General features: G+C 44.2%; 1 protein-coding gene across 3 annotated transcripts in view; it reads left to right on the top strand.

The window, feature by feature from the left end:
* Window positions 1–23454, top strand: part of ACER3 (alkaline ceramidase 3) — a 56768-nt gene that overhangs the window by 22817 nt on the left and 10497 nt on the right. For 2 of the 3 annotated variants that reach the window (XM_054973278.1, XM_054973281.1), the window contains 7 exons: window positions 8386–8496; window positions 11707–11759; window positions 13682–13734; window positions 16151–16232; window positions 18710–18745; window positions 21605–21663; window positions 23050–23151. In XM_054973278.1, the coding sequence (XP_054829253.1) occupies window positions 8386–8496; window positions 11707–11759; window positions 13682–13734; window positions 16151–16232; window positions 18710–18745; window positions 21605–21663; window positions 23050–23151 (496 nt within the window). Of the gene's footprint in view, window positions 1–8385; window positions 8497–11706; window positions 11760–13681; window positions 13735–16150; window positions 16233–18709; window positions 18746–21604; window positions 21664–23049; window positions 23156–23454 lie in introns of those variants that run through there. The other variant, XM_054973279.1, reaches the window with a different exon arrangement.

Genomic DNA, 23454 nt, shown 5'->3' with positions numbered 1-23454 from the left:
GATTAGAAGCACAAGGCATCCTAACTTCTATTGAAAGTTCTATGAATTCTCCTATTCTTGCTGTTCCTAAAAAGGATGGGTCTTACCGTCTGGTACAGGATTTAAGAGCATTGAACAAGCAGGTTAAGACTTTAGCTGTTCAAAATCTGCATAGTTCAGGTATTCCTTTTTGGAAAAGCTCCTATTGCTTCAACCACCTAAAACTTTGAGACAGCTTCAAAGTCTTTTAGGCATTTTTAATTTTGCTCGGAATTATCTTCCTGACTTTGCCTTGAAAGTCCGTCCCTTCTATGATTTACTGAAAGGAGGTAAATTTACTCCTTCGGCTTGGACTGACGAACACACTCATAAAATGCATCAGCTCATACAGGAGATTAATTCCGCTGAGAATCTTACTCACAGAAATAATTCTTTAGGGTTGACAATTTATGTTATTCTTCTTTCAGGTGGTTTCACTTTGAAACTCCACAACACTGGGGAAAAACAACCCATTCTTTTTGTCTCCCACACTTTTTCTTGTGCGGAACAAAAATTTAGTAGAGATGAACAAACTCTCACAGCTATAAATTGTGCTTTGATTAAGTTTAGACCTTTAGCTGCTGGTCAACAAATTACTTTTATCACTTCAATTCCCTCTTTAGAGTCTTCTACTCGCTCGGGAGACCAATCACATAAAGCGCTCCATAGCCGCTGGATTTTGTGGTCTTCTCATATTTCTGACCCAGATCTTCTTTTTTTATATGACCCTGCTCTGTCCTCTCTCCAAAACTCTCCAGAAGTTTTTCTTACGGGAGAGCCAGAGATTGACAATATTCCTTTTCCTTTATGGCAGTATAAACAAGTATTTTATACAGATGCCAGCTCTGTTCAGGCTATAGGAACAAAGCACAAATATTCTGCAGGATATGCTTATGTGAGAGGTTTTTTTTCTCATACAGAAGAATTTGTTTTACAAGAAAAACAAATCTTCCCTGCAGGTGATATGACGGCTCAACTAGCAGAACTTTTTGGGGTTCTTTCAGCCGCTAAGGCTGCAGATGCCACCGGCCCTGTGATAATTTATACAGACAGTTTTTATGTCTACAGGGGATTGACTATAGACCTTCCCTATTGGAAGCAGAATGGCTTCCGTGATTCCAAAGGCAAGCCAATTAAAGCCAAACGTCTCTGGGAACAGTTAGCTGCCCTTTATGATACGAAGCTACTTTATATTGCTCATGTCAGGGCACATCAATCCACTGGTTTACATGCCTCTGGAAATTCAGCAGCAGACCTTGCTGCCAAAGAAGCAAGATTAAAATCATTTGTAGGTGTTACTACACGGTCTCAAACCCATTTGGATGAAGACCTTAAGACTTGTCTAGATTCTACTAAGACAAATCCTACTGGCTATCCTCAAACGTACACCTATCTTCTAAAAGATGGTTGGTGTCATGTAATTTTACCCAAAGCTGGGGAAAAAATTCTTCCTCCAGTCTCCATGCGTCAGTCTTTGCTAAAAGAAGCGCATGAAGGATTGGGATTCCTACACCTTGGCCGTAAAGGCACAACACAGGCTCTACAAGCTAAATTTTGGTGGCCAGCCCTTGCTAGACAGGCTGCTCACTATGTGGCAAATTGTGAGCCCTGTTTATTAGTTAATCCAGCTAACATTTCTCAACCTCCTCAAAGACCCATTCCAAGAGGCTCACAGCCTTTTCAGATCCTTTACCTGGATCACATCGGTCCTTTACCTCCATCACATGGCTTTAAATACGCTTTAGTCATTGTGGACTCTCTAACTAAATTTACATGGATCTTCCCTCAGAGGGAGTTGACAGCACGTGCTTTAGTTACTACGTTTTCTCCATTTGCTGCAGCGTACGCTCCTGTGATGGTCTACACAGATCACGGCCCACGTTTTGCCTCAGCAGAATTTCGGAGCTTAGGTGATCAGTTAGGCTTCCAGGTTATGCACTCTTGCCCCAACTCTCCCAGGTCAAATGGTTGCGTTGAGAGGCACGTTCAAGTAATAAAGAACGGTATCTCTAAGCTCTTGCTCTCCACCACCCTCTCTTGGTTCAAGGTCCTTCCTATAGTTCAGAGAGGTATTAATAATATGTTAAAGGCTCCTTTGCAGAAAAGTTCCTATGAAATGCTGTTTGGTATTCCAATGCACACTGATTTGACTGTATGTCTTAATGAACGGACACGTGATGAAATTTTGGCTGAATTGCAATCTATGCGTTTGCAATTAAACACTCTCATTGAGATTCCTTCCACAGAACTCTCCTCTGGATGGCAGCCACAAGCAGGGGACTACGTTCTGGAACGCATTCCTGATTCTGCTTCCTTAGGACCCAGGTTCAGACCTCCTGCTCCGATTTTATCTGTGCCTTCCTCCAGAGTAATTGAAGTTCCTGGTTTGGGAACTGATCAGTCCTCCAGATTTATTTCAGTAGACAATGTAAAGCCTGTTTCTCGTTTTTACAATGTTCCTTCAGACTAGGAATCCTATGCTGACCTCTTCTTTTTCACAGGAGACAGCTGTACAAGAAACCAGGTTTTGTCAAAATGCTGACCCTCAGCCTGTTCCTGATCTGCGAAATTCTGCAGAACAGGGCTCCAAACTCTCTTTTTCTTTTTCTGTTTGGAGTAATAGGCTTAAACAATGTTTTTCTTTTCCTATCACTTCCCTTGATAAGAAGATTTTTTACTTTATTCTAACATTGACTTTTTTGTTTTTTATTTTTTTCACTATTTTTCTCTTTTTTGTCTTCAAAGGCATTTTTCTCCCTCCTGCTCACATCAACCCTGACACTCAGGTTGTAAATTCGCCCAGCCGCTCTCTCGGCCGAGACAGGAGAGAAATTCGGCAGGCACTTAACTTCACTTACTCAGTCATTCCTAGTGGCCTCTTACTTTTAAATCGGCCATACCTTTTTGTTGCTAATGCCACTTTTTTGGAAATTCCAGTTACTTTTGTGTATGACACACAAACTTTGTTTCCTCATGATGTTTTTTACAACAACATTCCAGCTATGCAGTCAGCTGTTAAGACTCTAGCTACGATTTTTTCAACTCCTCTGCCACTGACTTCTTTTTCAGTCTTGTCAGATGCTCCTGTCTCTTCACTTTTATGGCAGGAACAGACATGTTTTTTGCATTTTGGTCACCTTTATGCGGTGAGCCTTGATCCAGTTCGTCCCTACCCGAGCTATGTCCATTGCGAGCATTGCTCAGCACCCTTTCCTGAAGATTCTGTTTCCAGGCAACAGAGTTTCCCAATCTGGTCCTTCAGAATCCTCAAGTATCCCGGAGCGTGTAATTTTTCCACTATTAAACCGAGGAATCTTTTGATTTTTGAGGGTACATCCCTCTATAATACTCAATGGTGGAATTTAGCTTTTTCACATGGGGATGCAGGTTTTCAGGCATGGAACAGAGCAATTCCTATCTCTGCTCCATGGGGAGGGAGGGATACTGGAAATAAAATATGGAAAGTTGGAAATAAGGATTCCATGCAGTTAGCATGTTGGTATCCTGAAATACTTTTATTTTTGAATGAAACTATATGGGAAGTTACATGTTTTGGTTCAAATTATGAAGAATTTGGTGAACCTTGGAAATCTTTACATGCAAATGTAATGCAGGTTAATGAAACCTTGAGAAAGGAACTTTTAGCTAATGGTACTTTAAGACCTGGACATAAGACAGGTGAAAGAATTCAATGGGATATTCAGAGAAATCTGTGTAATAAAAGGTTTTTTGGTTCAGCTACTGGACCACTTAAATTGTATACTAAACATACTGCTAAGAAAAAGGTTATCCTATACTCTTTGGGAAAACATTGTATCAATTGGTTAAGAAATGGTTATTCATTTCAGCAAGTACAGGATCATTTAAGTAAATGGATTCCTGTCAATAATTGGTATCAAACTTATAATGCCAATGAGACAGACCTTTTGAATTTGTTCCCTGTCAAAAAGGTTAGAAAAACTAGACAAGCAAATGCTTTCATGGAACATTTTACATGGTCTGAAGTTTTACGGTTCTTACTAGGGATAAATACTGGTTTTGCATTTACTCAGCGTAGTTTTCAGGTCACAAAGCAAGCTATTTATCAGCTCAGAGATCAGCTAATAGCTGCTTTGCAAATAATCACAAGTGATCTATCTGAGATTCAGACTGAATTCTTTGCTCATGAAGTGATCCAATCTGTGCAAAGAGAAATTGACATCTTATTGAGTGGAAAACCTGTATGGGAACATATTAATTGGAATGAGATTTTTAACTTATTGAACTTAACTCAATTGCAAAGGATTGCTTTAAAACAGAATGCTCAAGTGAGTATTATAGCTGTCTATGATTTAAATGGCAAAAAGACTAATTATTTTCCTTGGATCTATCCAAGAAATAAATGGATTGTTAAGTCTCTTTACAAGGTTCCAATTTATGGGAAGATATATACATCTTGTCAAGAGATCTTAAACTGGGGACATTTTCAAACTCAAGATAATGTAACCTTACATATCTCTCTAGATATGAAATACACACCTGTGCATGAATGAAGCTTATCAGTTTGAACTTATTCAAGTTGCAAAATGTACTCAGTATCCAGTTGTTTTTTGTGAGGAAGTCTATCACTCTCCTTATTCTAATCTTGTAAATTTTACTGATTTTGCTGTCAAAGCAGTTAAGGTTTCCAATAATGTGACTAATCTGTTGCGTTTACCTAACGGATCTTATGCTTTATTATCCACTGATAGTTTTTGTTCAATGCCAAAGGGTAGAACTTTAATTTTAACCACACCTGTAAAGACAGTATGTAATGATTTTGTCTTCTATCCTCCTCTTTCTCAACAAACAACTAATGTGAGTTATGCATTTCTGCACTCATTAAAATTGAAATATCCACTTTTAGGTGCAATCATTTCTGCTTTGAAAGATATAAAAGTGATTTTGTTGCAGCCTTCAGAAAGCTTTGACTCTGCAGTCTACCGGCTTTCCCAGCTCCTGTCTGCTGCAATAACTACTGACTTTAACTTGTTGAACTCTATATTCCAACACAGTAATTTTTCTGCTTTTGGACCAGTTTTGAGCAACTTTCTCTCTCTTCCAGCGTATTTAGCCTCACAGATCCTGAATTTGGGAACTGGAATTTTTGGCTTTTTTCCTGGAACTCTGCATTATTTTTGGCCGTTTCTCCTTCTAGCTGCTGTGTTAATTTTGATTTGCGTCTGTAAAGGATGTCCTCCCTGATGCTACGTGAAAGATGGAGCCTTTCCAGATACAGAGCTAATCTTGCTCGTCTTTTGGGATGTGACAACCTTGCAAAGCTACACCCATTTGGTCGTTTTTTCTTTCAACAAGACCATGGAAGGGTGACGCCTGTCTTCAAATGCTTTACTTGCAACGAGAGAATTTTTCTCAGAGATGTCTCTCTAGCTGGAGATGCCTTTGGAACCCAGATGCGGTCTGCCTGCATGTCGTTAATCAGAGCTCACCTCGATGTCTGCTGTTCGCTTCGTTTCCTGCCCTGGCTGGAAAGCATCACCTTCGAGGAGCCTATGTGTGTGCAATCTGGGCGGCATCTCCTGGAAGCGCTATTTGCTCCGAATCGTGCAGAGCCTCAACCTGATGGCAGAGAAGCTGTGATTCAGCCCCGTGTCCTTCCTGGGCCATCTGGCCAAAATGGAATTGAACCTCGAGGGAATCCACACTCTGTCTGGTTTATGGCATCTCTGCAAAGCAGCAGCATGCAGTTTTGTTTTTTAACTACGGCCTCACAGCGGAAGTAGAAGCTTCGCTCACAATGAAAGATTTTTTCCAGTGATCGTGCTTTGCGATTTTTGTAGTCTAATAAAGTTTTTTTTTTATATAACTTACAAATATATATATATTCACACATTATGCTAAGCATTTATATTTTTGCACCATTTTTATATTTACTGAAATAGTTAAGTTTTCCGATCAGGGGAGGGTGTTATGCCAATATAGATTAAGATCATATGCCAATAATCAATACTGAACAATACTAGGCCTAGCTTCTATACTCTAGATGAACTTTTAAACTTTACATGAACTTTCAGTGTATTTTTTCTATGTATAAGGTAATTCAACAGGTGTGCTTTCATCCTTTGACAATTAATTAAAATAGTGGACTCTACCGAGATTGATGTTCTTCTATCAGAGATTCAACCAATGGTGATCGTCCAACTTAACTTTTCCTGACACTTGTTGGAGATTTGTAGTTTTGTTGTGAAGTTTAGATTATGACATAATTTTTTAACTAATTGGAAGGCTGTACTATGAAATTATGAATATTCAGTGAAGTGTCAAACCAATCAATATTTGTTTGTGCTATCATGTGAATAGACCCTAAATATTTGCATATGATTAGGTATATCATTGCAAACACAGAAAGAATAAGCAGGGTACTGATGGAAGAAATCTCTTGAGAGAATCTAGGTGAGAAACTATTTCTACCTATGTATTTCATGGAAACTTTGAGCAATGTTAAACTTAGGATTTATTGAGAAATGTTAGTGAACTTATTTCTTATTGCCTTTCTATGTTCTGTTGTCATAGGATTCATATTAATAGCCATTTATATTTTGATTGCTTGCTTCATTAAAAAACTAGGGTGTATTTTCAATAAAGTGAAATAAACTCTAGATTGGTGTCTGTGTGTTTGATAAGGAGTTGCAAAGCAATACTGAACCCTATATAAATAAATGTACTGATAAACAGCTGGTTCAAAGAACTTATCTGTTTGACAGGTCTAAAGACTAACTGCTTTCTGCTTCCCCGGAGAGAGATCCATCTTTCTCTTGGCAAGTTGAAACTTGGTTTTAGACACGGGAACTGACTCGTTACAAGGTGACAGTGCCCACCCCCCACCTTCACCCAGCTGGGACCAGGAGCGGAGCAGGTGGCAATGCACGCCCCTTCCTTCACCCAGCTGGGATCGGGAACGGAGTAGGTGGCAATGCCTGCCCCCTGCCTTCACCCAGCTGGGATCAGGATGCTGCTCATCATATTTATTGAACATTGTGAAAGTATTTATTGTTAACTACAGCAGGATTACCCATGAATTGAATTTATTGTTGTATAGGTACTGTTCTATTTGAACTCCCAAGGGGATTATATGTATCATAAATATTGTACATTATGATTGTATAGCACTTGCACTTTATATGCAGTGAATACATATTGGGAAATTTTGTGCTTGAGATCATTTGATTTATTTCAGTGAACACAAGTGTGTGTTTTTTCCTGGAGGTACTTAACCATAATTGCCCTGGTTGATATATCTGGGATGAGGAGCAGAGCAGGTGGCAATGCCCGCCCCCCTTCACCTGGCTGGGATGAGGAGCAGAGCAGGTGGCAATGCCCGCCCCCTTCCACCAGGCCAGGATCAAAAACGGAGCAGGTGGCAATGTCTGCCCCCCCCCCCCGCCTTCACCCAGCCGGAATCTGTCATGGAGAAGGAGGCAATGCCCACTGCCCACCTTCCCCTTTCTAGAGCCTGTTCCCACCCCCCCACCCCCACACACAATGGGCTTTGTTACTAGTGGCTTCATAAAGGAACACCAGATGCTTTATTGCCTTTGTATATCCTAGCTCCTGAGTGGTATATTATGCAAGCCCTCAATGTGATAGCTCATTCCTTATCCGCGCAAGTCAGCCATTGCCTTGGAATCTTCCTTTTAATTATATGCCTTGAGTATTGATGGCTTTTGGTAACACTTGGCAATAGAATTTGGTTTCCACTATGCCATTTAACATCTTAAGGGGTTTTGATTTGGTTTTACTACCTCTGAATGGTTCAAGGAGTATTTGTGTGTGTGAGCTGGGAAGGAAATTTTCCTAGAGCGATGATGATGAGTGTTTTTTGAGATGTATGAGGAGTTTTTATTACTGTGGCTGGAAAAATCCATGCCCGACTGACCACATGCTGAAAACTTGTTGCCCAGAACATGGAAACATATAGCTCTTTTTTCCCCCTAATGTCTGTTAAGACATTCTTTCAGCCATATATGGTCCCCATAAGAAACCTTTAAAAGATACCCATTGTTGCTCTTGGTCAGCTCATTGACAGCTTAGCTGAAAGTACTCTTCTCTCAGGTTTTAAGGGAAATATTTGTTAAAGATAACAGAAAGCTATTTTGTGTCTCTCCTCCCTGCCATAGAAACTTGGAAGCATTGAACCGTTAATCTGAGTAATTATTACCTAATCCCACGTTAAACATATTTCCTTTCAAAGAGACTAAAATCAAAGCTGAGAAGATTGGAATAGCGAGCGCTATACATTCCTGTCCTCTTGGAAAGCTCATTTTAGTTCATTTAATTTGCCGGATGCTAATCCCGTTCACCGTTTGTTTGGTTTCTCCCCCCTGGCAGGGAACACGGTTAGCAACTTGATTTTCATTCTACCTACAATCTACGGTGCAATTCACAGTTATAACGCTGGCCTTGAAAAACGGTACGTCGCCGCTTATTTGTGCCTGACAGGTAAGTGGGGAGAGCTTTTATTATATCTTCATGTAGGTGGGCCTCTCAGACAGCTTCACAGCTGTCAAATGATGGACCATTTAACCCCCCCCCCTCATAATTACTCTTCCAGGTGTTCTAAACCATAGAAGGACATTGAAAATTTGGTTTGTGTTTGACGTCCAGGTGGCCCACTGTGGCAGAATCTGTTTGCCGCCTGGAGTGGGGCTGCTTCTATGAGTGTGTCTCGCTGCTGGGGAGAAGTGAGAAGAAACTCTGCCTTGAGCTAAGCAACCAAACGGGTGCAATTTCAGGGCCTTGGGCACCCATCTGGGAATGCTTTCATATTTATTTATTTATTTGATTTTTAGCCCACCCTCCCCACAACCGGGCTCAGGGCGGGGTACGCAATAAAACAGATAAATCCATTTAAAATCCAAAAACCCCAAAAGGCATATAGAGCAACATCTCGGATGGCGGTCGCCTCCAATTTCCCCAGTCCAATATAAACAAAAGAGGAGGGTGGGGGCCACAGTTAATATTATTTCTGTGACTGCACTTGTGGGGGGGGGGTAGATGATTTTGTCACCCCCCTGGTGGGCGACCGGTAGGGAGGCTCCTAATACAATCAAAGACTGGCCACAACCGTATGCGTGGTGGAACATCTCTGTTTTACAGGCCCGCCGAAAAGATATGAGGACTTGGCGGGCCCGGGTGTCCTCTGACAGAGAGTTCCACCAGGTTGGGGCCAGGACTGAAAAGGCCCTGGCCCTGGTCGAGGCCAGACGGGCCTCCCTAGAGCCAGGGACCAGTAGCAGGTTCTTATTTGCTGATCTTAGTGCTCTCCGGAGTACATATAACTCATTAACCAGTTCGTACAGACAGAAACGCCAGCTTTGAACTGCTACTCATGAAAGAGAGCTGCTGGCTACGTTGGGCGTCCATTAAGAATCCGGAAGGTTCCCTGTGTCTGGATGCTTTGGAAAGCCCTGGCAGCTCATCTTGTTCCCGTCCCCCGCTTATTCCCAGCTCCCCCTAGGAGTTGGGCCTAAAGCCTTTAAATGGTGCATTTTCCCATGCTGCAATTGAAGAGCAGCTTGAACTGTTTCGGATGGGCTGTGTGTAGCACATACAGCTGCAATAGCACAGTGGTTAAGTGGTTCGGCTGCGAATCAGCACTCTACTGGTTCAAATCCCGCTACTGCCATAAGCTCAGTAGGTGGCCTTGGGTCAGCCCCTCCTCTCAGCCCCAGCTCCCCAGCTGTATTGTGGGGATAACGATAACACTAACTTGTTCACCGCTCTGGTTGAGGCACTAATCTGCCTAGAAGAGCGGTATATAAGCTCAGTTATTATAAGTTCAAGCCCCCGCAAGTTGTTGTCGTCGTTTAATTGCTGTGGGAAGCTGAAATGTGTTTGCGTATGAGCAAACAGCCATCGTAACTCTCGGGGTCAGAATTCTAAGGTTTATACTTTTGCCCCCAAACAGTTGGTCTTTGCATAAATAGTACCTTTGTCTTCTAGAACTGATAGGAATTGGTGAGGATAAGATATATAGAAGCAAGCAAAGAGTAATATATGGAGTATGGGTTAAATTGATTGACTTATATTGAATGCATGCAATGTTTATAATGTACTTAAAGTTATGTATAACGAGGGACAAATTGTTTGTCCCATATAGACGAGACCAGAATGAGTAAGATAGAGTATAGGCTACTAAAATGATTATTGAAGAATATATGCCAGAAATGTATTATTTAGTTGTTAAGTTAAATGGGAAGAGAAATAGAGATAGCACTGTGATATAATAGATAAGCTTAGAAGAGAGTGAAAGTATATGTTTAATAGGTACAATAAGTTTGAAATGAGTAGGGGAAAATAGATAAGGGGTTGGAAAACTGTTGGGAGTCAACAAAAGGAGGGGAAGGGAGGGGGTTAGAATTGGAATATTTAAAGGAAATTGATTGTAATGGATATTAAAATATTTCTAATCCAATAAAAAATTTTAAAAAAAAAAAGGAATTGGGGAGGATAAACGGTGTGCATCATTTAGGGCCAAACTACGCGATATTTTTTTGACAAGCCGAGTCTGAGTTCCCCAGGCTTGACTTGCTTTTCCCGCAGCTGGGATTCTAACTCGGCTCGGAACTGCAGTGTGGGGAAAGGGGGGCTCCTCCCTCCGCCCACCCCACTCATGCCCCGTTTCTCCAAGCCAGAATGGCCCAGCAGGGAATCACGTGATAACTTGAGAGCTGCACATAACGACTCGCCAGAAAATGTATCGGGTAGTTTGGCTCTTAGTTGCCACAGTAACTCTTGTGAGCAACTTCTGCTCCCAAAGGAATCAAACTGCTCCGCAGTGTGATCTGATGGAGAGGCCTGCCTTGAGCGTGACCGTCAAATCTTTCTTCTCTCCTCCCACCCTCCTCGTCAGTATGCATACGTTCCGCTCTTCCTCTGCACGCCTGGATCCTCAGGCGGTGCCCTGACCTAGCTGTGTGCAGCAGAAGCGTGCTTTCCAAATTTGAGCTCTTTTGCTTGCGTTGGCCCGGACAAGATCTTACACGCTTCCCAGAACTGCCTTGCGGTGTGCGTACGGCCTTTTAGGCCTCTGCTTTTTGAACCTGCCTCCCGGACACCATGAGGACACCATGAGGCTCGTTTGCTATTTCTGAAATGAAAAAGCCCCATATAGTCTAAGTCAGAGGGAAGTAAAGCCACAAGTATGTTTTCATGAAGTAAAGGCTTATGGGGTGTGAATAGTGAAGATCCCGTCTGCATTAAACTGCCCCAGCTGCCCCAGGACCGAGGCCTGCTCTCTCCTGAGACTAAAATGGAAGTTAACTTGGGTCTGGCTAATCATGCGCAATCTACTCCAGCTAGCAGCAGCTCTCTAGGGTCTGCTCACCCTATAATCTGATGTCCTTTTCACAGGGGAGACCAAAGATTGAACCTGGGCACCCCATGTGCCTTTGGCCACCAGATGCTGCAAAGTTAAGGGAAAGCGGGAGGTTGGACAGCCACTTGTCTGTTGGGCATAGGAAGGGAAGGAAACCTAGTAGATCCTTTAGCATTGCCCCCCCCCCCCGCCCCAGACAACATGAGTGATTCTCATGAAAATTCATTGGTTATGGTATCAGAATGTAAAGGCTACGGGTGCGACAGAGGGGGAAACTGTTCCTGTCCATAGCGAGGCTTCATCCCTTAATATTTTTGTCCCTTGTTTTTCAGCTGTGGGTCTGGGATCGTGGTGCTTCCACATGACCCTGAAGTATGAAATGCAGGTCAGTTCTCCTTCAGCATTCACAGCTCTTTAGGGATATCCTTTGCTTTGTTTAATACCATTAGTGAACACAATAAGCATTTGCTTAGACAAGTGTATGGGGAACTGTAGTTGTAGCAGATGTTACAGATGTACTTTCTAGGAGATACAGTCAGAGTCTGGGGAGGTTTAATACAAAAGGCTTATCTAATAGACCATAAGGAAATCTGAAAAGGATTTATTATTTATTTGGTGTAGTGGTTAAGAGCAGCAGGGCTGTAATCTGGAGAGCCGGGTTTGATTCCCTACTCCTCTACTTGAAGCCAGCTGGGTGATCTTGGGACAGCCACAGCTCTCTCAGAGCTCTCTCAGCCCCACCCACCTCACAGGGCGATTGTCATGAGGATAATAATAACACACTTTGTAAACTGCTCTAAGTGGGCATTAAGTTGTCCTGAAGGATGGTATATAAATCGAATGTTGTTGTTGTCGTCGTTATTGTTGTTGCTGTTATTATTGTTATATACTGTCGTTCTCCCCAAAACAGGGTCTCCAAGGCAGCAAACAACAAATATTTAAGCATTAAAATAACATTTTAACTTTTATATATCTGTACAATAAAAACATATAAATAAATACAGAACCAGGCAGAAGGCAAGGCAAGAGGGTACGCCATATGAAATAGAAAAGTCTTCATCTGCTGGAAGATGCCATCATAGAGGGAGACAGGCAGATCTCCCTGGGGAGGGAGTTCCAAAGTTTCGGCGCCATGACCAAGAAGGCCCTTTTTCAGGTTGCCTTCTTGGTCAGCCTCATATGATAATAACTGTGCTTGTATACCATTCTTCTTAACATTACAGTGCCCCTCTCAGAGCTGAGAGTACTCTCAGCATTATTATTATCTCCACAGTATAGCTGGGGAGCTGGGGCTGAGTGGAGTGGCTTATCTAAGGCCACCTCCTGAGCTCATAGTAGCAGTGGGATTTGAACCAGGAGAGAGCTGATTTACAGCCCAGCCACTTAACCACTGTGCTGCAACAGCTCTCTAGTGGGGGCACCCAAAGCAAGGCCTCTAAAGATGACCGGATTGAACAGGTAGGTTCATATGAGAGAAGGCAGCCCTTCAGGTAGGCTAGCCCCAATCCATGTGTGGCTTTAAATGTCAATATCAGCACCTTGCATTAAACCCAGAAGCAAATTGGGAGCCGGTGCAGATGGGACAAGAATGGAGCCATATGCTCCCTATGACCCACTCCAGTCAACATTCTGGTAACAGCATTTTGGACAGTCTTCAAGGGCAGCCCCACATAAAGCACAATGTAGTAATCTAAGCTGGCTGTAACCAGGGCAGGCACAGTGGCAAGATCCTTCCCGCCCGGGAAAGGCTGCCGCTGGCCTACCAGCGAGAGCTGGTGAAAGGTGCCCCTGACCACTGCTGCTATCTGTTCATCCAACTGGTGGCCCAGGTCCAGCAGCATCCCCCTCCCAAGCTATGAACCTGCTCCTTTAGGGGGAATGCAACTCCTTCCGGGACAGGAGATATCCCTATTCCTGCATCGAAGCTTCCCCCCACCAGTAGTGCCTCCTTTTTGTCAAGATTTCATTTCAGTTTGTTAGCCGTCATCCATCCCAAAACCGCCACCAGACGCCTGTTGCCTTGCTGTTCCTCCAAGGAGCTCGGCGTGGTGTGCGTAGTTTTCCAGTCCTCCGTTTCAACCCTAGGAAACAGTTGATGCTGAGAGACTGACTGGCTGAATGAGGATTTGAACTTAGATCCTCCAGGTCCCAGCTTCATACTCTGACCTCTACACCATACTGGGCCCTCCAGCCACGGTTTGTCACGTGATCTGGCTAGCCCAACGAGAGAGTTTCCTGGTTTGCATAAGAATCCCATAGATGGAATTGCGAGTGTTGATTTCGCCTGTTTTTCTTTTTCTTTCGTAGCTGTTGGATGAGCTGCCCATGATATACAGTTGTTGCATGCTTATGTACTGCCTGTAAGTATTTGCCAGATTATTTTTAATATCCGAATCTGCTGTGAAGATGCTTGTTTTTAGCGAAGTGGAGGGAGGGAGGTAGAAAGAGCTAAAACTGCTGCAAGGGACAAATTTGGAACATTCCAAACCGTAGCACGAGGCTACGTGCTGTCTCCTGTTCATAGAAATCAGAAATCACAGCGCTGGGAGGGACGCCAGTGGCCATCTAGTCCGACCTCTTGCACAATGCAGGAAATTCACAGCTCCTCCCACGCCCTCAGCGACCCCTGCTCAATGCCGGAAGAAGCCAGAAAACCTCCGGGACCCCTGGTCAATCTGGCCTGGAGGAAGATTCCTTCTTGACCCTGGGCACATAAGAAGGGCCTCAAGAGCCAAGCACTGGCTCATCCCTTCTGCCCGCCTTCTCCCTGTTTACCCAAGTTCATACTGAGTCATAGAATCAGCATTGCTGACAGATGGACACCTAGCCTCTGCTCAACAACCTCCAAAGAAGGAAAGGCCACCACCACCCAAGGAAGCCTGTTCCACTGAGGAACAGCTCGAATCGCCCGGAAGTTCTTCGTAATATTTAGCCGAAAACTCTTTGTTCAGCCTTAAACTGTCAGTTCTGGTCCAATCCTCTGGGGAAACAGAAAACAACTCCACTCCATCCTCCATCCTTCAAATACTTGAAGCGGGCTGTCATGTCCCCTCTCAGAGCCAAGCTACAAGAGACGAAGTACACGAGGAGGAGCATGTGAAGGGAGTCGCAATGTTAGCCGGGAAGCTGAGTTTTAAAAGAGATCAGGAGGCTTTTTTAATTCCCCCTTTCTACAGAGCTCCTCAGAGATTGCTGCTCAGAGGGTTTCTTAATTTCCTCTTTGCCTCCTGAAGGCCCTTGTCAGTTTCACCTCCCCTTCTAAGAGGCCAAGAGGAAATAAACCCTCTGAGCAGAGATCTCCCTGGCTCTGTAGAGAGGGGAAATGGACAGAGCCTTCCAATCTCTTTTAAAACTCGGCTTCCCATCTAACATTGCGACTCCCTTCACGTGAGCATCCTCATGCAATTCGTCTCTTAGCTTAGCTCTCAGTCACCTCCTCTTCAGGCTAAACATACCCAGCTTTTCCCACCTTTCCTCGTAGGATTTGGTCTCCAGACCGCATACCCTCTTTGTAGCCCTCCTTTGAACATTCCAGTTTTATCATCATCCTTCTTAAACTGCAGTGTCCCAAACTGAACAGAGTACTCCAAATAAGATCAAACGGGAGCAAAGAAATACCATAACTTCACATGATCTGAACACTACTTAAGTTGACACAGCCCAAAATTTCATTGGCCTTTTTAGCAATTGCATTACACTACTGACTGGTGTTGCCTGGTCTGTGTTGGGAAACTCCTGAAGATTTGGGGGTGAAGCTCTGGGAGGGCTTGGTTTAGAGATCTCAGTGGGGTACAATGACATGGAGTCTACCCTCCAAAGCAGCCATTTTCTCCACGGCAACTATTCTGTAGTGTACGGAAATCAGTTGTAATTCCAGATTTGATGAAATGGAAGAATAAGCTATATGAATATGCGTCAATGGCAAAATTAACACATACATAACAAGCTAATGACAGAATTCCAAGAAAAATGGAAAGTATTTTTGATTACGTAGCTGAAAACTAAGAATAATTAAGAACAATTATTATTAAATATGAAGATAGACGGAACTATATTTAAATAGAAGTGAAAAATTAAGAATATGTGTAAGCGAGTTTTATAAAGATATATACGATTTAATTGATGATGATATGATTTAAATGATAGAAGTTTATTCATTATATTTTTCTTTTATAGGGTTTAGATATTGCGTTGAGGTTCATATACGACCTAGATGAAGTCATGAATGATTAGAGAGATATGAACCATATGATGTAGTTCATGTTTTATCTTTACGTTTGAGCTTATTATACGAAATAATTTAAAAAAACTATTTAAAAAAATAAATCAAATGTAATTCCAGGATATCTCCTGAGCCTGCCAGCAGGATCCTATCCTATCGCTGACTCACATAACTCCAGATTTTTCTAACCTATACATTAGGAGAAAAATAAGGGTTTCCCAGCTTCGAAACTTATTCATAATGCCGATGCAGTTTAGGTTCAAATCCTTAATCCTTTCCCTGCTCGTTAATTATAGTCAGTCCACTCAAATGTTTGTTCGACTGACATAATTTATGCTGCTTATTCTTTTTGCTTTGACACGGGTGGGAATATTGTACAGGGGGCTAAATATCTGGGTATCAGAAATAAAGATTTTAATATCTACCGAGGTGTGAATGGCCACATACAAGCCGATTCCATACCTTTCAGCTTGACTTCAGAGAAAGTGAGAAGTTCTGTCCCTGGTGCAGAAGGGGCTCGCCGCTTATCACTCTTCTTCTTGTCTTTCTTTCAGATTCGAGTGTTTCAAATACAAGAACACCATCAACTATCCATTCCTGTTTCTATTAGTAATCTACAGCATTAGTGTCACCATAGTAAGAAGTTCTGTTTGGTGAAAGTTACATTCCATGCAAGTTAATTTGTGTGTCCTCGTTTCCCTGCTGTCTGCCAGTTTGGTGTAGTGGTTAAGAGCGGCAGGACTCTAATCTGGAGAGCCAGGTTTGATTCCCCTCTCCTCCACTTGAAGCCAGCTGGGTGACCTTGGGTCAGTCGCAGCTCTCTCAGAGCTCTCTCAGCCCCACCCACCTCACATGGCTCATTGTCATGAGGATAATAATAACATACTTCGTAAACCAGTCTGAGTGGGCATTAAGTTGTCTTGAAGGGTGGTATATAAATTGAATGTTGTTGTTATGCAAATGAAAACAGAGTACACCCATGGCCTGTCCCTCCGATCTATGCTCGTGCTTGCATGGGCAGGCTTCCACACACTCTCATTCCTTAAAGATCACTGCAGCCATGTATAACCCAGGATTTTCCTAGCCCTTGAGAAACAGGAGCCAGAACAGGGGAGAACGTGCCGTCCCTTGCCTAACAGCGAGCGGCTTGTCGCAGCCCCTGCACTTTGACACGAATTGGAAGAATTGCATTAAAACTGGAAAGCAGGGAATTCTTCCAAAATTCAGCCTTATGAAACTGTTTTACCCTGAGCGAGTTCATTGGCGGATCAGGTCTAGTGTTATCTACTCTTTTGTTTGAGAAGAGCAAGATTTGAGTCCAGTAGCACCTTAAAGACTAACAAGATTACAAGATTTCTAGGACAAAAGAGCAAGAGACCAGTAGCGCCTATAAGACTAGCAAAATTTATTGTAGGGTATGAGCTGTGTCTCGTGAAAGCTTATACTCTACAATAAAGCTTGTTAGTCTTATAGGTACTACTGGCAGGGATTTTTTTTTCTGGGGAAAGAGGTGGTGGAACTCAGTGGGGTGCCCTCAAAGAAAATAGTCACATGGCTGGTGGCCTCGCCCCCTGATCTCCAGACAGAGGGGAGTTCAGATTGCCCTCTGCGCTGCTAAGCAGCGCAGAGGGCAATCTCAACTCCCCTCTGTCTGGAGATCAGGGGGCGGGGCCACCAGCCATGTGACCATTTTCAAGAGGTTCCGGAACTCCGTTCCCCCGCGTTCCCCCTGAAAAAAAGCCCTGACTACTGGTTTCTTGCTCTTTTCTACTGCTACAGACAGACTGACACGGCTACCCATCAGGATTTCCCGGGTGTAAGCTTTTGGGAGTCAGTCCTTTGAAAGCTTATCCCTTGGAAATCTTGTTAGTTTTTAAGGTGCTAGTGGACTCGAATCTTGCTTTTCTACTGCAGAGAGCAGCTGTCCAAGCCTGGCATCCTCTTCTCAGTATTGTCCGGTCAGCTGCTGCCCGGAAGCACTCTTCCCCAAGCACCCTAGTTTATCCCCAAGCACCCTAGTCTGACTATCTGGTGGGCCACGGGGAGAGGCGGATCTGCTGAGGCGGATCCCACCCCGCTCCTACCACTCCGCTGAGCAAAGTGGCTCCTCCATTGGAGGAAAGTTGGCTCTTGGCAGAAAAGTTGGACCCACTCTAGTGTTTTAGAAATGTATTTATTTATTGGCTTCAACGTATATTCCGCCCTCCCCACACCAGCAGGCTCAGGGCGGATTACACTGCATAAACATTTCGATAAAACATTACATTGCAAAAGATCGAAAACCACAAATGAATACAATATAAATATTTAAAAACTACAGAATTACAAAGTTTCAACGGCGGCACAGAAATCCATCTGTTTCTCACCAAACCGTCACTAAACTAGTTCAACAGATAAACAGATAAGTAGATGATAACACAGTCTGGTGGTGGTGGATATTCCTGATAGGGAGGGCCGTGCTCTTTCCAAATCGGCCGGTGAGGCCCAGCTCAGCCCCGACCATATGCCTGGCGGAACAGCTCCGTCTTACAGCCCCGGTGGAAAGATAACAGATCCTGCCTGGCCCTGGTCTCATTAGACAGAGCATTCCACCAGGTTGGAGCCAAGACCGAAAAGGCCCTGGCTCTGGTCGAGGCCAGGTGGGCCTCCCTGGGACCGTTAATAGATGTTTATCACTAGATCGGAGCATCCTCTGGGGCACATACAGGGAGAAACGGTCCCACAGGTATGCAGGTTCCAGTCCACATAGGGCTTTATAGGTCATTAGAAAACCCGTGGTGGGCCAAACTGGCAAGAGTGCCATAAATCAAGTCCAAAACGTGATTTATGTGCCTCTAGTGCCGGCCGCAGTCCTCCTTACTTCCACTGGTCTTCAGTGGGGTTTGTTGCATCCAGTCCTCTGAGCCAGAGAAACGGAGGGCAGAACAAGCCCAGAGATGCAAGGAAGAGCATTGGCCTGGCTTGGCCAGAGCCACATCAGTGGGCCTTCTTGCTCCGGAGTGCGACAGTCGCAAACTCCCCACCTGGCCACAGAACAGCATTACTGCAGATGCCCTCCCACCTAATAGCCATTTTATGCCTAATGCTTGCTTTTTGCTCTTTTTTTTAAACAGATTTATGTTAGTTTGAAAAAACCACTGTTTCATCAGGTAACCACTGCTGACTTCTCTGTTTTAAATGTTGTCTGTCATTGGTGTAGTGCTTTTCTGACAGAATATTACGCTTTGTGGCAGAGATGGCCAGCTTTCATTTCAGTGGGGCTTAAGCCTGTATGCAGGAATGTTACGCCATTGTGCAGTGCAGGGGCTGCTCTGTGGCCAAAGGACCAGAGGTGTCTTTGCCGCACCGTGGAGCCGCTTGAAAATGGCAGAGCTCCTCCATAAAGTGGGCTTACGGAGCACGTGTTTGATACTTAGTAACATCCGTCTGTAGCCTTCACGGGGCATGCAAAGTTTTTTAAAAAAAAGACATCTCTTTTTATTTTCCTTAAAGTATTTTACAGGTCAAATATTTTAGTGTATGTTAATAATGCCACAAGGGCCTTATAAACTACCCTGGAGAGGGGAGTTTTCTACAAACAAAACTACTGATATCACCAATAATAGAGTGATCAGTACTATCAAGTAATGATTTATCAGCTGATAGTGTTCAGACATCAATCCAAGGAGAACTTGGAGGACGCTTGCTCATCTCTAGCGTCAGCCAAGTGCCTGTTCGGAAGCCTTGGAGAAATTTACTGAATTGTATCTCTTTCTTGTGAGGGCAAAACTGTTTGCAGTCGGAGCTTGCCTGAGATGTTTACATGCAAATGAACACTAGCAAAGCATCAAAAGCCAATCAGACGTCTGAATTGTTTTTTAATATTGAAAAAGCAAGCTTTGCCATTGGGATCACAATCGTGTCTGCCTCCTCCCCCAATGAAACATGGGAAAACGGGGATTTTCCCCCTCCCACTCCCGTTCTTTCCAGGTAGGTTATTTATAACCTGTTTAGAACAGTTGCTGGAGCAGTAAAATCTCAGCGCTGCAGGCGAGGGTTGGAAGTTGCTTGGAATTCTCCAAGCGGAGTGGCTTCCAATTTGGGGTGGTAGCTCGGGGACATATTACTACCAGCTTGCCAAATCTGCCACTTAGGCACAATATTATACCCCGGGAATGTAATTTTTCATCTTTAAAAAGCATTCCGCGCCCCATAACAGTAGGAGAAATTAATTCAGAATGAGCAGTGGATAAGAAAAAGAGGAAAGACCAGGGCGTCTGTTTCCACGGCAATGGAAAATCCCTATCACCTGGTTTGCCAGGTTTTTACGAACATGTACAATGAAACCCTAAGCAGAGTTACTCCAGTCTAAGACCATTGAAATCAGTGGGCTTATGCTGGTTTAACTGTGCTTAGGATTTCACAGAGAGATACCGAGAAACTTGAAATATTCTTTCAGTCTGGCCACAAAAGCAAAAAAAAAAAAAGAAAGAAGTATGTTCATTCATTTTTTTCACACTCCTCCATCCCTCCACACTTCAAAATTTGTGGACGAGGGGCAGTCACAAGTGTCCTTTCCACCTCCTGCTTTGCACAACCACATGAGAGCGTTCCAGTATTATTCAACATAAGAGTTGGAATGTGCCATAGAGACCATCTAGTCCAACCCCCCTGCCCAGTGCAGGATCAGCCTAAAGCATCCCTGACAAGTATTCATCCAGCCTCTTCTTGAAAACTGCCAGTGAAGGGGAGCTCACCCCCTCCCTATGCAGCTGATTCCACTTTTGAACTACTCTGACCATGAAAAAGTTTTTCCTAATATCCAGCCGGTACCTTTGTGCATGTAGTTTTAGCCCATTGCTTCGCGTCCTACCCTCTGCTGCCAACTGGAACAGCTCTTTGCCCTCCTCCAAATGACAGCCTTTCAAATACTTAAAGAGAGCAATCGTGTCCCCCCTCAACCTCCTCTTCTCCAAAGTAAACATTCCCAAGGCCCTCAGCCTTTCCTCGTAGGGCTCAGTCTCCAGACCCCTGATCATCCTCGTCGCTCTCCTCTGCACCCTCTCAATTTTGTCCACACCCTTTTTGAAGTGAGGCCTCCAGAACTGCACACAATACTCCAGGTGCGGCCTGACCAAGGCAGTATAGAGAGGGGCTATGACCTCCTGTGAAAGAGATACAACAGGCGGGGTTCTGGGTGCTGCTGAGTGAGTTTAACGGCGCAGCAAATAATACTAAATAGCTATCCAGATGGAAGCTTTGACAGGGACTCTCTTTCAAGGAGCTTAGAACCGTATACGTGCTTCTTCCCTCCTTCTCGCAAAACCATGCGAGGCTGGTTCAAGTCGCACACAGATCGAGAAAGTGTATTTACCACATTAGCTTCCCGGCACAGAATCTGACCCCAGGCTCATTCATTCCTGCAGTACTCCGTACTGGTTCTCGCTGAGACGTTGAGCCGTCGGAGGTGAGAGAGAGCTGGGGGGAAATAAAACGGTGGGGAGGACAGATTAGGGAAAAGATTCGACCTCGCTTCACGGTGCCGTGATTGCTTGGGAATTCCCTTAGCTTCCAGCTCCTTAGGTTTGTAGATTTGAGTGGGGAACACTACCCGTTAAACCAGTCTGCATCCTGCAGGCCCTAGTCCTGAGCTCCCCCACCCCCCCAAAAAACCCCAGTTCGTCTTGGAGTTAGTATCAGTCAGCAAGATTTCTTTGGATATATGATCTGCAGGTGCTCACTCTCTTCCAGATGCGGTGGGCCAAGCCACGGTCTTTCCATTATCTTTCATTTCCCCCGTGGAAACCCAGCTTCTCCACCCCTCTGTGTCCCCCTGGGGGGGTCCCACTTTATTCAGTTTCATTAGCAACATTAAGTTGCATTTACATTCAGCCCCTGTCCTCCCCGTGCAGGGCGCCATTCTTACAAGGAAGCATTCCGTTGTCTTCGTTTACTGAAAGGGTGCCCTTTGCTCAGTAGGATTTGGTACAGAGATGTGATTAACAATCCTCCCCCCCTCCATCCTACAGGTTATGTACGGGACGCTGGTGACGATCTTGATACTACGATCTGTATATATAGTGCTGTGGTAAGTAACTTTGGTTTAACAGGCCACACTTGCATTTCGGTAGCAGGCCTGTATTTGAGGGTCCACCTCCGCTCATGATGCCCAGCTTCTTCTAATGCCCAGCTCTCTGCGCCCCTGTCTTCAGAAGTGAAGCGGGCAGCAATCAGAAACGGGGCGTTTTCAGCAGTGGTGCCTCTCCGGGCGCCTACTTTACCTTCTTTTTAACCAGCCTTTTAACTAAAGGGCTTTACCTTTTAAACATTTTATGGCCTGCTTCTGGCTGAAGGATAATTTCATTCACATCGTTTTAGGCTGCTCAGTGTATATTTTAGGCTGCTGTTACGCCCCAGCTTGTTTTAAAGACATTGGCCTATATCTTAAAGGTCATGTGTTTTATTCTTAATTAGTATGTATGGCTGATTTTGTATTACCTTAGCTGTAAGCCACCTCGAGCAGATCTCTGGAGAGGCAGTGTATACATTTTCTAAATAACACTTTCAAGGCAACTTCCTATGAGAGAGTGGATTTTTCTAAGTTTTGTATGCGTTAGCATTGACGGCAGTCCTTAAGCTGTCAGGTTTGTCTTTGGTATGTAGAGACTTTGGATTGGTGTGATTTTGTAGCCAGCTATTACAACACACGTTGGCGCAGCAAATTGTTTTGACAGTGCAAAATACTCCACCCCACACACTACCATTGAGGTGTGATTTTCTTTGAAATTACTTCCCATTGCCGTGCTGCAAGCCTAGACTGAGGGCTGGCTCCTGTTTAAGTGGAACATGGCCTGCCCGAAAAAAAGATGTTTTTGCATTGTGTATTTTTTGGCCTCTAATGCCAGAAGTTAATGCCTCCTGGTCCTCTTGCAGCTTTACTTGGCTAGAGGCGCCTGATGTGACTTGTCCATTGAGAACTTCGCGGGCAGCAGAAGATGGTGGGGCGAATGAACTTTATAAAGATAGGGGAGTGGAGCAAGGAGCACGTTGTGGAGGGTAGAATTGGTACATTGTGCATGTCCAGAGGCTGTGTTCATATACCAGTCGTAACTGTGCATGTTAAGATATGCACAAACCTGGCTTGTCGCTACACTTTTGGTGTAGCTTGATCTTCTCTCCTTTCTTGAGCAAAGCCCCATAAGGAATCCCGGCTAGAAACTTTGAAGCTTAATTAATAGCCAGGATCCTAAACTAGAACTTAATCCCAGTTTACAGAGTATGCAGGCGGAGGGCGATAACCAGTTAATGTGGTGGCTGCAGTTTTTTTTTATACATCACAAGGAGTTCGTTTCTAACCAGGATTCCTTGAGGAAAGCCGGGAGAGTGACAAACTGAAATCATGCCTATTTTAATTTACTAGTGACACAACTTGCTTTCCTGTACTCACAGCTTCCTTTTGCCTCTCTCTCTGTAGGGTATACCCCTGGCTCAGGGGCTTGGGATATACGTCCCTGGCAATCTTTTTAATGGGGTTGTTTTTTTGGATCTTGGACATCGTTTTCTGCAACAAGCTGAGGTGAGTCGAGTCTGTTGCCTGGCGTGTCTGCGACTTGGCTTGTGGCTCTGCATTTGGGGGCAGTTAATTCGAGCGCCCTTTGGTCAGCCAGGACCACAACTAGCCCACCAGTTCTACTCCCTGCCTCCTCCCGCACCTTTGCACCAGTATCTGCTGCCGCAGTGGTTGCTAAAGCAAGCCTCTGCCTGGGGGAATATGGTGGCCTAAAGCAGGGATGCAGCAGCCACTTTGAGGTGGGAGGCCACAGGGTGGATTAGCCCAGCACTTGAGTTACATCACTCACAAGGATAAAGGAGTCTGTCC

The sequence above is a fragment of the Eublepharis macularius genome, chromosome 3, assembly GCF_028583425.1.
Source record: "Eublepharis macularius isolate TG4126 chromosome 3, MPM_Emac_v1.0, whole genome shotgun sequence".
NCBI lineage: Eukaryota > Metazoa > Chordata > Lepidosauria > Squamata > Eublepharidae > Eublepharis > Eublepharis macularius.
The sequence above is the reverse complement of the archived record's forward strand: the minus strand, read 5'-3'. Positions and strand labels throughout refer to the sequence as shown.